This window comes from Dichotomopilus funicola (assembly GCF_033296635.1).
Source record: "Dichotomopilus funicola strain CBS 141.50 unplaced genomic scaffold C8A04scaffold_7, whole genome shotgun sequence".
In the NCBI taxonomy this organism is placed as follows: Eukaryota; Fungi; Ascomycota; class Sordariomycetes; order Sordariales; family Chaetomiaceae; genus Dichotomopilus; species Dichotomopilus funicola.
The window spans coordinates 35,483-48,914 of record NW_026944028.1 but is presented as its reverse complement, the minus strand read 5'-3'; the positions used below and the strand labels follow the sequence as shown (position 1 = coordinate 48,914).

At 57.3% G+C, this 13,432-nt stretch overlaps 3 protein-coding genes across 3 annotated transcripts; 2 read left to right on the top strand and 1 right to left on the bottom strand.

The window, feature by feature from the left end:
* Positions 1 to 34: 34 nt before the first annotated feature.
* Positions 35 to 1,228, top strand: C8A04DRAFT_34758 (chaperonin 10-like protein; the record flags this gene model as incomplete). Its single annotated transcript, XM_062782941.1, has 2 exons — positions 35 to 463; positions 539 to 1,228. The coding sequence occupies 2 exons, from the start codon at positions 35 to 37 to the stop codon at positions 1,226 to 1,228; spliced, it is 1,119 nt and encodes a 372-aa protein (XP_062639921.1).
* A 238-nt stretch (positions 1,229 to 1,466) lies between these two features.
* On the bottom strand, positions 1,467 to 2,069 carry C8A04DRAFT_25465 (uncharacterized protein; the record flags this gene model as incomplete). Its single annotated transcript, XM_062779568.1, has 1 exon — positions 1,467 to 2,069. The coding sequence occupies one exon, from the start codon at positions 2,067 to 2,069 to the stop codon at positions 1,467 to 1,469; it is 603 nt and encodes a 200-aa protein (XP_062639920.1).
* Positions 2,070 to 5,840: 3,771 nt separating this feature from the next.
* C8A04DRAFT_25464 (uncharacterized protein) lies at positions 5,841 to 12,562 on the top strand (the record flags this gene model as incomplete). Its single annotated transcript, XM_062779567.1, has 4 exons — positions 5,841 to 5,921; positions 6,224 to 8,459; positions 8,518 to 11,252; positions 11,345 to 12,562. 4 exons carry the CDS (start codon positions 5,841 to 5,843, stop codon positions 12,560 to 12,562), a joined length of 6,270 nt encoding a protein of 2,089 aa, XP_062639919.1.
* Positions 12,563 to 13,432: the final 870 nt, after the last annotated feature.

The following is a 13,432-nucleotide window of genomic DNA, read 5'->3' as shown; positions in this document are numbered from 1 at the left end:
TGAGAAACCACGCACAGCCTCTCCACCAACAACCATGGCTCCCCCCTCCGAAATCAACGCGGTGGTCATCACTAAGCCCGGCGCCGTCGAAGTTAAGCGCGTACCGCTGCCCAACCTCCCGGATGACTTCATCCTCGTGCGCACGACGGCGGTGGCCCTGAACCCGACTGATTGGAAACACGCCGGCGTGGGCGGGAACCCGCTCGGCGTCACCGCCTACACAACCGGTACACGCGTGGGGTGCGACTACGCCGGCATCGTGGAGCAGGTCGGCTCTAAGGTGACCAAGGACTTTGCGCCGGGCGACCGGGTGTGTGGCATCGTGCATGGGTCAAACAATCTGCGGCCGGATGGCGGTTCGTTTGCCGAGTACATCGTGGCCAAGGGCGACTTGCAGATCAAGACGCCGGACAATTTGAGCGATGAGGAGGCTGCTACACTGGGAGTGGGGATCAGTACTGTGGTGAGTAATTCTTGACTGTTGTTTCACCTTACCTACGTCGATAAACTTTTTTCATTGACACGACGACGTCCATAGGCCCAAGGTCTCTACCAAACGCTTGGCCTGCCGCTCCCAAGCACGGCCAACCATCCCAACACCATCACTCCTTCCAATCCACCCCCTGAGATCCTCATCTACGGCGGCAGCACCGCCACCGGCGTCCTCGGCATCCAGTTCGCCAAGCTGTCGGGCTACCGCGTCGCCACGACCTGCTCCCCATCCAACTTCGACTACGTCAAGTCCCTCGGCGCCGATGCCGCGTTTGACTACCGTGCCCCCGACGTCGTCGATGCCATCCGCGCCTGGAGCAACAACGCCGACGAGCTGCTGACGATCGCGTGGGACTGTATTTCGAATGAAGCGTCGGCGCGCATCAGTGTGGCCGCGCTGAGCCGGACGAAGCCGGGGCATTATCGCAGTCTCTCCCCAATTCCAGATGAGCTAGTCAAGGAGCTGAATGAGAAGGTTGACAATGGGTGGCGGTTGGCGTATACCATGTTTGGAGAAGCTATTCAGAAGTCGATCTGGATGGAGGCTGTCCCGGAGGATTTTGAGTATGGCAAGATGTTTTGGGAGCTGGCTAGGGAGTTGCTGGCAGAGGGGAAGGTGAAGGCGGTCAAGGCGGATATGAATCGCGGCGGAAAGGGATTGGAGGGCGTGGTGGTCGGTCTCAAGGAACTGGCTGAGAACAAAGTGAGCGGGGCCAAGTTGGTCTACACCCTGTGAGGGTTGGCCTAGGGGAACTCGGTGGCGTCGGACTGTAGATTGAAGGTACCTAGGTAGTTATAGGGGCGTATGGGAAACGCCGAGGAAGATATACATGGAACCGAGTGTCTAGCACCCTTGTTATGCCTTGGCGTCCGAGACCGCGGCTCGGATCATGATGGGTATCTTGTAGGAAATATACACACCATAAATGAACTGCCTTCCCTTTCCCCCTCTTCTTCTTCCCATTCATCCTTAATTACCAGGTTCCACCACCCGCCTGACCGCCCCCTTTCAACAGATTCTGAATTACCTTCTCTAGAAGGGCCTGGTGAGCGCTCGAGAACCGCATCTTGACAAACGGCTTCACCAGCGCCCCGCACTCAACATTCGAGATGTCGACCAGCTCGTACTGCCCGTCGTCATGACCAGCAGGACCACTCCCGCCCTCCCCAACCCAGGCGTCCACCCCTTGGGCCGTAACCTCCCCGCGCCTCCTCACTTCATAACTACTCCGTACGACCACCCCTCCCTGAGCGTGTGCACAACACCGCACGCCATGCTCAAACCGCTGGAACACGCACGGCACGGCTACCTTGAGGGCTGCCCAAGAGCCGAGGCCAGGGATGACGGGAACACGGTCGTAAATAACGTAACCGTAGAGCCCGGAAGCCCGGGGGAAGAAGAAAGGGTCGGCGCCGGCGGTTTCATCGGAGGTCAGGACCCGCGGCTCGAAGTGGTCGAGGTATGGATTAGGCGTGATGAGGGCTTCGAAGGTGTGCAGGGCGGCAAGGACGGTGGCTGGCGGGAGGGAGGCGGGGATGGGAGTCCGGGTAATGACGTTGAATGATTCTGGCGCCATGTTTGGCGAGACTTGACGGGGTACGGTCGAGGAAAAAAGATACGGGCCGGTTCAAAGAATGATGTTTCACTCGTCTTCTACTTGGAGGCTTTCTTGGCTCTTTTGCGCTGTGGTCTGAGTACTTCCCACGTGTTTTCCAATAAGCTTGATTAAAATTAATAAGGGAATGTCCGTGTTTGCGGAGTGGCCGCGAAATTTGTTAAGGATGTTGAATCGTTGCGATTGATGAGCTAAGGACGGTGAAGCCTGTGATGTGGCGGATAAGAATGATGGGTGGGTCGCAACTTCCACACTAAATTCATGCAAACATGAGAATTGAGGAAGTAGGAAAGAGCAAAGAAATAAGCTGGAATCAAACAACAGAATTCGACGGCACGGACTCCCATTATCAAAGATGAGGCGCAAACAAAACCCCCCGGAAGCAGCCGGCTCCGTGGTGGTCTCACGTCATCAGGACTTTTCGTCTCAAAATGGAACTTTCGGGCTTCATGAGGCACGCTTTCCACTGTGCGAGAGGCACTTGCTAAAGGAATGGTAGCGGGGTGATGGGTCCCTAATCGATGGTCGGACGGTTTCAGCGGTGTTTTCAGCCTAGCACCGCGTCGTGTTGTAGACTCAGCCTTATTCCATCCATTTGCTCACCTGTTTCGTGGTTCTTACTTTTTCCCTCTCCAGCTACATCGCAGGAGAGGGGTGGGTTGATGAAATCTTCACCCGTGCGTTCATGAGTCCAAACCTGCTTGTGTGAAACAAACAACGGTGCCCAAGTGGACTCAACCCCAGCCTTCCTCACACAAGCAAGTCATCTGTCGTTCTCCAGGAGACTGGCCATCTGGTTTGTAGATAGATATTCGAGATGTAGCATTGCTCCGTGCTCTGAAATTCTATTCGGACGAGGCTTGCCTGTATTGCCAAGTAATCCATACTTGTTCGAAATCACCTGCATCCTCGAATCGCCGCGTGCCAGCGACGGGACTGCCGGGCTCGATGTGGTCGCCTCCTGAATTCAACATGTCGAGTCACCACGCGGCTCCTCAGAAGTTAGGCTACCAACAGCAACAGCCCAGGCGCGTCGCTCAGTTCCCAATGAAAACTTCGCGCAGCGCGATCTCACTTCGCCAACCAGTCGCGTGTTGTCGTCTTGAACAGCGAAATGTAGCGGTGAAGAAAGGGCAGTTCTTGGATGGGTTGCTGAAAATGCTCGACAATGCAAGCTGGAGGGGCCACTTCTGGATTCAGTCCCCCCTCGCCTCCATTTTGGGTGTGCTCTTGACCTTCCTGCGGGGCAAAAGCGGGGCCATCCTGGACCCCGGAGCGGGCTCGCGGGTGTTTCCTCCTTGGACAAGGGCAAGAGACCAGCGGAGCATAGCCGATGCGGTAACAAACCTCTATCCGCGACGGGCCGCTTGGTTGCTGCTCAAGGTGATGTACCTCATAAGCCGAGGCAAGCTCAGGCTTGGTCCGGAGGCATATTCTGCGATATCGCAAGATGGGAAGTTGACTCACCAAAATCCGGAACCCAAAAGCCTAAAGCGCGCGATCCGCACCCTGAAAAGAACCAAGTAGAGCTTGCCGAATAGGCTATCTTCGCATTCGATAAGGATATGACTGTCGCGGACAGTTTGTCCTGCGCCTGTCTTGGCCGCAATGTTGAGCTTGTCGCAATGACTCTCCGTCGGCGCATGGCTGCCCAGTCTCCGGCCTCGTGGTACCCGCCTTAGCTTGCTTGGGCCCTACCTAACACCAATTTTTAAACACCTACCCGCGTCGTGTGCAGTAGCTCACATCCCGCTGTCGAGGGGTTCCGTTCCATCCACGCGTTACTGTGTACACTACACTGCGAGACTTGACCCAAGCGCCGCGGCCGCTACGAGCGACGGATAATTGGGGACGGAGCCTCGTTCGCCACGCGATCCAAGGCAAAAAAAGAGACGATGCCCCCCAATTCCCTCCGCGAGATCTCCCCGCGATAGGTTGGATGGTCCCGTCGATAGGTGGTCCCCGTGACGTTTTTTGGGCATGCAGCAGCAGTGTGTCGCAGCGCGGGCTCGGTTGCGGGGCGGGTTTTGACTGTAACTTAACCGGTTTGTCTGATGGCCCGGGGGGTGCTCTTTCCATGTTCATGGGGGCTTCCCGTCACTTAACGTCGGCATTAAGACCACGGCAAGACATATGGTCCAATTTACGGCTCCATGGGATGATGTTATCCATCTTGCTTGCGCCATCTCAGACAAAAGAGAGAACAGGTCCGTCTTCATCCACAGGAGGGGCTTCCCGTCACTCGTGGAAGGGGACTTGGGGGAACAAGCTCCACAGCAAGGGGTCGGCCATCGGGACGGCACTGGGCAGCTGTGATGGATGGTTCGTCCCAAACGGGATTGGGGCCTCATGAGCCCCGTCCATCCCTGCGACCCTCTCACCAATCAGAACCCCGGTCACCCAGCCATCCGTTAAAGAATCTGTCTCGCTGAGAGGCTGGTGTTGCTGGTCCAGCACGCCCGCCCACCAAATGCTCGAAGAGGGCGAAGAATGGGCGATGGCAAGACAAGACGCCGGGAGTTACCCCACATGACACACCTGAGAAGTGGGATGGTGGCAGGGGTTTGTGAAAAGAACAGGAAGCTCCATGGTGAAGGACGAACAGGATCCCGTCCTTTTCGATGACTTTGTGAGGAGGATGTGAGTTTGTCTTCTTCCCGTTCCACCTTGGGGGCATCTGCAACCTCAACCTCAACCTCAACCTCGAACCACCAGCCACCGACCTTTCCCATCCACCCTCCACTTCAACTTCCTTTGGCGACTCACCGGCTCGAATCGAACTTGACTCGACTCAAACCGGCGGAGGTCACTTGCAGCGAACTCATTCTGTTTCCCGCCACTTACACCGACAATCAACCTCCTCACCACACTTTGGGCAGTGTGGACTAGCCGTCATCGGTATCCCTGGAGTGCTTCCGCCCCGCTGCTGCCGCCTGCCGCGCGTGCTTGCAGGAAAAGCAGGGAGGGGTGTGTTGACGCGAGAGCACTCGGCGCTGTGCATGAATGAACGCCTCTTTTGGTGACCTTCGTCCTCTTCTCTGTTTGGCGATCAAGGCCGCGGCGACCATTCACAACTAGCGGCTTGTTATCGAGTTTGGTTTTTGTTGTATTTTTTTTCTCTTTTCATAGTCTTTTAATCTTTTTCCCCCAATCTGCTTCGACCCGTTCGCTCAGCTGCTTGTCGCCTTGCGCAAGCCCCGTCAAAGCCATCTTCTCGAGGCAACTACCTGCCCTGCGACAAAATCTGATTCGAACAAGAGAGACACTCGTCGGCGGTGTGTGGTAGCACAACACGGCAGCCTTAACCAGCACGCCCAATCCGCATCCTTGAGGCGCGTGTCTCGTTAGATCCCGCTTGACGATTGGCCCCAACGACCACAGCCCTTTGCGAGAGGCGGTCGCAATTTTTACGACCCCCCCTGCGCGTCCCAGTGAGGCGGTCTCCTAGGGGTTGCGATAGTCTCTTTTCTCTTTACACTTTTTTGCGGGGAGAAGGGACTTTAGGTTTTGGGAGGTTGACGAGAGCGACATTCGTCGCAAAACATCATTACACCGACGACGACCACCCCGACGACCAAGACGCGACCACGACTAGCAACAGCCTCCTTCCCGACCGACGATACTTACGAATCAGGTCCTAGAAAGTCGGCGCTCGACCGCCACAGCGCCCACGGCACCACATGTGTTTGTTGCGAGGCTGGGAGCCGACCGTGAACTCGCTCGACCGCAGCCATGGCCGCCGTTGAGACGTACGTCCTCAACACCCACCTAGACCCATTTTTTCGCCGCTCCTCCGCCACACCATCGCCGTCGGTGAGCAAAACCAGATGGCGGGGACAGAGTAGACGAGCAGTCTCCCGTGATATCGGCTTGGAGACAAGTCTGCGCTTGGTTGCCCAGACATGGGTTAGCATCAGGGACAGCGTTGAGGTAAGCATTGGGATTCTCTTGCGATTGGCGCATTGTGTTTCCTATCTTTCTTTCACATTAGTTAGAGGCTGGTGTTGGTTGATTTCAGCCGACACTGTCTCTGCGCCGCCGGATAGGTCTGGGCAAGCACACACGAAGGAAACGCTCTCAATGCCCAAGTTTGAAAACTAACGGATGAGCCCCAGACACTTCGACCCTTATCTTGTCGCCCTCTTGTCTTGCCCCACATTGGCCCGAAATGGGCCAGCCGAGTAGCACACGCCGAGGACTCCGATTCACCATCCGCGGACATCGCCGATCCCACCGGGGGTGACGCCTACGCCTCCCGGCAACAGGCCCTGTTGGGCCACACTCCTTCTGCGCCGGCGAGGTCGGACATGCCCAGTCCTGGAGGCGGCCAAAAAGATGATTCCATCCTGATTACCTCCCCAACGACAACGCCCCGGGTCGACCTTATGAGCGAGCAGGGTTTCGTACGAGCCGCCAAAAAAAATAAAAAGACAAAAGCAAAAACCAACCAGAGTGATGGCAACGGCCCTGGTGGTGGTGGTAGCGGTGGCGGTGCCGGCGGTGGTGATAAAGGCGGTGATGGCTCCGGCGATGCGAACGGTGGTGATGCCGCTGGGGGTGATGCCGCCGGCGGGGAAGCTGGCGGTGGGGACGGCGGCGACGGAAGTGGTGGTGGTGGTGGTGGTGGCGGTGGTGGTGGTGGTGGCGGTGGTGAAGACGATAAGGGCAAGGATGAGAATGGCAAGCCCGGAGAAGGAGATGAGTCTACTGATGCGTGGGGAACCTTTTCTATGGCCGAACAAAAGAAAAAGAAGAAGAAGAAGGACAAGACCTCCACGACGATCGAGGAAAACGCCCAGCCGACCGATCCTGGGCTACTAGACGTGGAATCCGGCCCCGGCGCTTTTCCTGCATTCCAAAGTGTTGGATTCGACGCGCAACCACCAGCCCCCGAGCCAGCCCCCGACCCCCCCGCGAGCCAGCCGGAGAGCAAGTCCTCCGATTCAGGCGGCGGCGGATGGGGCTTCGGCAATTGGCTCAAGAAGACCTCAAAAGTTATCGAAGCAAAAGTTACAGAAGCAAAAGGTATCGATGATGCACCTTGGAACAAACCTAACAACTCCAAAGCACCCGATCTGGGTTTCAATTTTGGCGACCCCGAAGATGCGGGTTGGGGCAACAGTCAGGATACCGGTCCCTTGAAGGATGAACCATTGATGGCCTCAGTGGCGAACAAGAAGATGAAGAACATGCCGAACGTGTGGGAAGAATCTGGACTGGAAGCAGGCCCCGTCCACGTTCCCGACCCACCCCCGGCGGCCGAGGACGACTTTTTCAACCCTTCCGGCACCAAAAAGAAAAAGAAGAAGGCGAACGGCGTGATAATGCCTTTAGATGACGATTTCGGCAAGACCTCAGAGGTCAAGTCAGCGACCGAGGATGCCTGGGGCTTCTGGGGTGCCAAGAAAAACACTCCCCGGAGTAGTGCTGCCGCGCTCGACGCGAAGACCGCCGATCCCGAACCCGAAGCCGGACCTAAGCCTGGAGAAGGGCTAGGGCCGGACCCGGAAGCAGCTGACCAGAGTAGCGAGTTGCCCTGGGCCTGGGGCACGAATTCGAACAAAAAGTCGAAGGGGAAGAAAGAAGGTAAGGACGACTCGCGTGACGATTTACTCACTCAAGATACAGATCCAAAACCGGAAGCCGATTCCGTCCCCGAGGATGGTTGGGCCGCCCCCATCGACAAGAAGGCCAAGAAGAAGAATAAGAAGGTTGAACTTGACACGCAGCCCCATAGTTTCGAGATGGCGAGCCTCGAACCCCCAGAAAAGGACGATGCCAGTATCCGAAGCTCGGGCAAGGATAAGAAGGACAAGAAGGACAAAGAGAGCAAAAAGAAGGAGAAGGAGAAGGAGAAGGACAAGGACAAGGACAAGAAGAAAAAGAAAAAGAAGGACGAACCGGAACCGGAACCGGAGTCGGAACCGGTCGCCGAGCCTGAACCTGAGCCTGAACCAACCTCGGAACCAGTACAGGAACAGGAACAGGAACAGGGGGATCGGGGACCGGAAGATTATGTAGGTGGCTACTCGTGGTTTTCCTCTGGGAAGAGTGCTAGTAGGAGGAAAGGGAAGTACGAGGAACCCCCACCTATACCGATACCGATACCGGACCCCTCCGACGATTGGAGCGGGGCGTTGTCCAGGAAGGACAAGAAGAAGAAAAAGGCTGCCGAAGACCAGGCCGCGGCGGCGGCTGCTGCTGCTGCTGCCGAAGCTGCCGAGGCCACCGCAGAGGCACCGGCACCTGATGATGATGATAAAGATCTCCTTATCGATCTTGACAAGGGAGAAAACCCGAAGAGCGTCGGCTTCTTCGATTCCTGGGCCACGGGGAACAAGGAAGAAAGAGGTATGTTATCAAAGTATAACACAATACAAGTGGGATGGATCAGGTATTAACACTCTAGGCCCAGAAGAACAAGAACGCCGAGAAAAGGAGGCGGAAGAGCAGGCCGCCATAGAAGCTGAAGAAGTCCAAGCAGCAGCAGAGGAAGCGGAACTAGCGAGTCTCCAAGCCAAGCTCAAGGGCAAAAAGAAGAAGGGGAAGGCTAAGGAAGATCTAGAGCGGGTGGAGGAGCTAACGGCTAGTATCAACAGGCGGGCCGAGGTTAGGGCTCTACGGGAAGCAGAGAAGGCCGAAGAGGAGGAGCGAAAAAGGAAGGAGGAGGAGGAGGAACAGGCTGCTAAGGTGGCTGAGGAAGCGGCCGCTCGCGAGGCGGAAGAGGCCGCTGAACGGGAGCGTCAGGCAGAAGAAGCCGCCGCAGCCGAAGCTGCAGCTGCAGAAGAGGAGGCAAGGCTAGCCGCCGAAGCCGAAGCTGCAGCAAAGGAGGAAGCCCGAATCGAAGCAGAACGGTTAGAAGCTGAACGACTGGAGGCTGAACGGCTAGAAGCCGAGCGGCTCAAACTTGAGGCTGAGGCTGTGGCTGCTGAGGCCGAGGCCGAGGCCAAGAGAGCAAAGAAGGCCAAGAAGGAGAAGGAGAGAGAGGAGAGGGAAAGGGAAAAAGAGCGGGAACGAGAGAGGGAAAGGGAAAAGGAGCGGGAAAAGGAGGAGAAGGAGAGAAAGAAAAAGGAGAAGGAGAAGGAAAAGGAGAGGGAGAGAGAGCGGGAAAAGGAGAGGCTAAAAGAGGAGAAAGAAAAGGAGAAGGAGAGGAAGAGAAAAGAGAAAGAGAGAGAAAGGGAGGAAAGAGAGGAGAGGGAGAGGGAGGAGAGGGAGAAGGAGAAGGAGAAAGAGAGGATAAGGGCGGAAAAGGAACGGGAGAAGGAGAGACTAAGGGAAGAGAAAGAACGAGAAAGGGAGAGGGAGAGGGAGAAGGAGAAGGAGAGGGAAAGGGAGCGGTTACGGGAGGAGAAGGAGAGGGAGAAGGAGAGGGACAAGGAGAAGAAGAAGAAGGAGAAAGAAAAGGAGAAGGAGAAGAAGAGCAAGTCCAAGTCCAAGGACAAGGACAAGGAGAAGGCTAAGGCTGCTGCTGCTGCTCTAGCTGCTGCTGCCGCCGCCGCCGACAACGATGACGACGATGGCGACGACGATGACGACGAGTTCAAAGACCTCGAAGACGTGAACCTTACCGCCGAGCAAGTCGAGGAACTATTAAGGGATGCCCCGAAGGAGGATGACCCAGAAGAGGACGACCCGGAAGAAGATGACCACAAAGAGGATGAGCCGAAAGAAGACGAGGAGGACCTCGAGCCGCCAGTTGAAGAGCCAGCGGCAGCCGAAGAAGAAGAAGAGGATTCGCCAGCTGAAAAGGAGCCCGCGCCACCCGCCAATGACGCCTTCAGCTTCTGGGGGGCCGCCAAGTCAGGCTCGAAGAAGAAGTCGCGGCTGAGCTCGTGGTTTCCTGGAACGGCTGATGCCGACGATTCGGCCCCCTCCCCTCCTGCCGAAGCCGATGCGCCAGAGAGTGGGCACGATGAGCCATCGCCTATTGTGGAAGCCGCAACGGCCACGGCAGCTGGGGAAGGCGCCGCCGAGGTATGGTATGACGCGGAGCCAGAGAAAGTCCCCAAGCCTCGATCCTCGTCCTCCAAAAAGGCCGTGCGCGGCAAGATCGCGGACCGACTTCGTGCATTCGAGGCGCTTGATGAGGAACCTGTAGGAGCGGAATCCGAAGCCGAAGCCGAAGCGCCAGCCGTTCTCGAATCACCCCCTTCCCCTATTCCGTCGCCGTCACCGTCCCCCCCACCCCCGCCGCCGCCTATCGTGGAGCCCCAGCCGGTCCCCAGTCGAGAGGAGAGGAAGAGAAGCAAGAAGAGCAAAAACAAGGGCAAAGAGCAGGTCATCGATGTTGCGGGCTTCCCCCCAGCTCCGCCTCCACCACCCTTCATTCCTCCTCCCCCGGAAGATGAGGTGCCTGGGGGCTTCCCTATGAGTGAAGAGGAACCCCACCACAGCCGCCATCTTGACGACGATGATACCATCGAAGTCGTCGAAGTATCCCCCCCTAAAAAGGGCAGGAAATCGTCGAGGCGGTCCAAACCCGCCCCGGAAATCGTCGACGTCCCGCCGGCTGTACCTCCGCCACCTGCGGTTCCCGACGCGCCGCCCGCGCCGATGATGACACCAGCCGCGTTTCAGGCGGCGCGTAAAGAACGCCCCCGCGTGAATCGTGAAGGCTCGTCGTCGTGGAACGCATGGACGGCGGCACCGGACAGGGAGCCGAAGAAGCCTGCGCCTCGGCCCGCCAGGCCCGAAAGGGAGTCGAGTTCCCGGAAGAAGCCCCCCGCTGCGGACAGGATGGACAGATACGGGTACGATCAACCACCGTCGCGCGGTTCTGGTTCAGACGGCGCAGACCGGCCACGAGCCAGAGACGCGCCCGCACGCTTCGCCAGTGTCTTCGCCAGCACCCCGCCCCTATCCCGCTCGATGTCAACCCGCGACAAGCGCCACGGGGGCAGCAAGTCGAGCTCGCGCAGGCATTCGGTTGATATGGACGGAGGTTTGATGAGCCCACCTCCGGAGGACATGTCGTCCAAGGCGGCCAAGATTCTTGGCGTGGGCGCTGGTGCCGTCGGCGCTGGCCTTGGTCTGTCGAGATCGGGAAGCAGGCGGAATCGGAGGGAAGAGGATGATGACATCGTCATGGTTGGCGCTTCCGATACCGACCCAGCCCCAGATAGGGCCGATCGCCGGAGACAAAAGGTAAGTTTCAACCTCGGGCATTTTGCCACTCGTGGATTATTATCACAGTTTAACATACAAATACTAACGTTTTTCTTTTTCCTTTGCGCCAGCAATATTCGCGGGACGACGACATCGTCATGGTTGATCCTGCTGATGCAACGCCCATGCGGTCTCCCCTCAAGCGCTCCGGCTCTACCTCCAAGAAATCGGGTTTCTCTTCCTTTCTCGGGGGCGTTTTCAAGGGCGGAGATAAGCAAGATCAGCGCATGGAACCGCCTCGACCAGAGCCCCGTCGCCGGGGCACCTACCCGACCACTGACGAGGAATTGGGTGGTAGACGCGGCGAAGAGACCGATGCTGAGCGTGAAGCGCGCCGTGCGGCGCGTCGGGCTAGGAGGGTTGAGAAAGAAGCCGCGCAGTACGGCACGACGGATCAGGCCGCCGAAGAAGCGCGCCGGGCCAAGGACGAAGCGCGTCGCGAGCGGCGCAGGAGGCAGGAGGAGGAAGATGAAATTCGTCGTCAGGAAGAAAAGGAGGCTCGCCGCGCCGAGAGACGGGCGCAACGCGCACGGGAGGACGCAGAGCGCCAGGCGGCCGAGCAGAAGGAAGCGGAGCGCGCTGAGCGTAAGCGACGGCGCGCCGAAGTGGACGCAGCCGAAGTTGAAGCCGACGCCCGCCGTGCTGCGAAACACCAGGAACGTCGCCGCAGCTACCAGCCCGAGGAGTCCGGTCGCGAGGAGGACGAAGATCGCCGGCTCCGTAGAGAAGCTCGGCGCGCTGCGAAGGAGGGCAGGGAGCGTGATGAACGCTATTCTCGTCGTCGGCCCGAAGTAGCCCCCGACAACTATGTCTACCCCAAGGCATCCCGTGAGAACACGGGCGGTTCCTGGCCGCACTCGGGTACGTCGTCCTGGGTAAAAGACCACTCCGACGCGCCACCGCCTCCTGACAATGTTGAAGCGGCCGAGCCCCCAGCACCGGAAGTGGAGGTCATTGAAGACGACGAAGAAGCCCGCCGCGAAGCTCGCCGCCACGCTCGCCGCCAGGCCAAATACGCTGAGGCCAGGTATGCTGAGGCAGCAGGCATGACCGCGGAAGACGACGATGACCGACGTCGCAGGAAGCGCCGCGAGGAGAGGGAGCGTGAGAGGGAGCGGGAGAAGTACCGCACGGACAAAGACAGGGGCTGGGATCGTCACAGAGAACAACCGCATCATGTCTCGGATGGGAGTGACGGCCGGAAGGACAGCCGGCGGAACTCGTCCATGTTTGCGGACGCCACACCCCGCAGCTCGTGGTGGAAGAGGCTCACCAAAAAGAGCGAGTGAAGAAGGCGGAGATTTAGCTAAGGATGCCGAGGTGTAATGTTTTGGGGAATTATCGGTGATTTCAATCTGGGTATACCGTCTATCGTCACTCAGTCTGTTGTATTCTGTATGTTGGGATAAGGGGGCAGGACATGGGCTGCATATCTTGGCGAGGTGGAAGGAGCATCAAGTTATCTGTTCTTTTGTTCCGTTTGATATCCCGCCTGCATCTTTATATTGGCGAGATATGGGGAAGTCTGCTATTCGAGTCAGGGAGCGGCGTTACACACACACCCACACACCGCTCTAGTCTTGCCTTTCTTGTCTTGGTTGGCGTCTAAGGGTTTCTTTAGGAGCGGGCATAGCGGATGATTCATTAGTATTCAATTTTTCATGCACTCTGGTCCACCATGTTGTGTGCTACTTTTACTCCGCATCTATTAATTATCATTTCCCGTGGCTCCCGACTATCCTCGAGTTCCATCTTTCCATACGCAACGCCCCACATATCACTATCGCCAACCTTCTTCCATCCCGTGTTCCCATCAGTTAGGTATCCAGCCAGCACTTGGGTCATGTTTTATCTGAAACAGCCCAGGTAAAGAATCGAAACAGGAGCGCAGTCTAAGTTACTAGTAAGAGTTTAACTTATCGCCCTTCCAGGGCGAAGATGACCCAGCTGCAATCCCCGGCTCCCACATATTGGAGCTCGGTTGTTGGCTGATATTTGTTATAATTATTACGACTGTTTATGCCGGTTATCTCTGTTCCCAGCCTACGACATATGTCTGTTGGTATCGCCCTCTTTTATAACTATACCATCATCATCGTCGATCATCAAGTCTATGGATTACGAAATGGGCATTTCCGAGACTGCCCGTCCTTATTTTC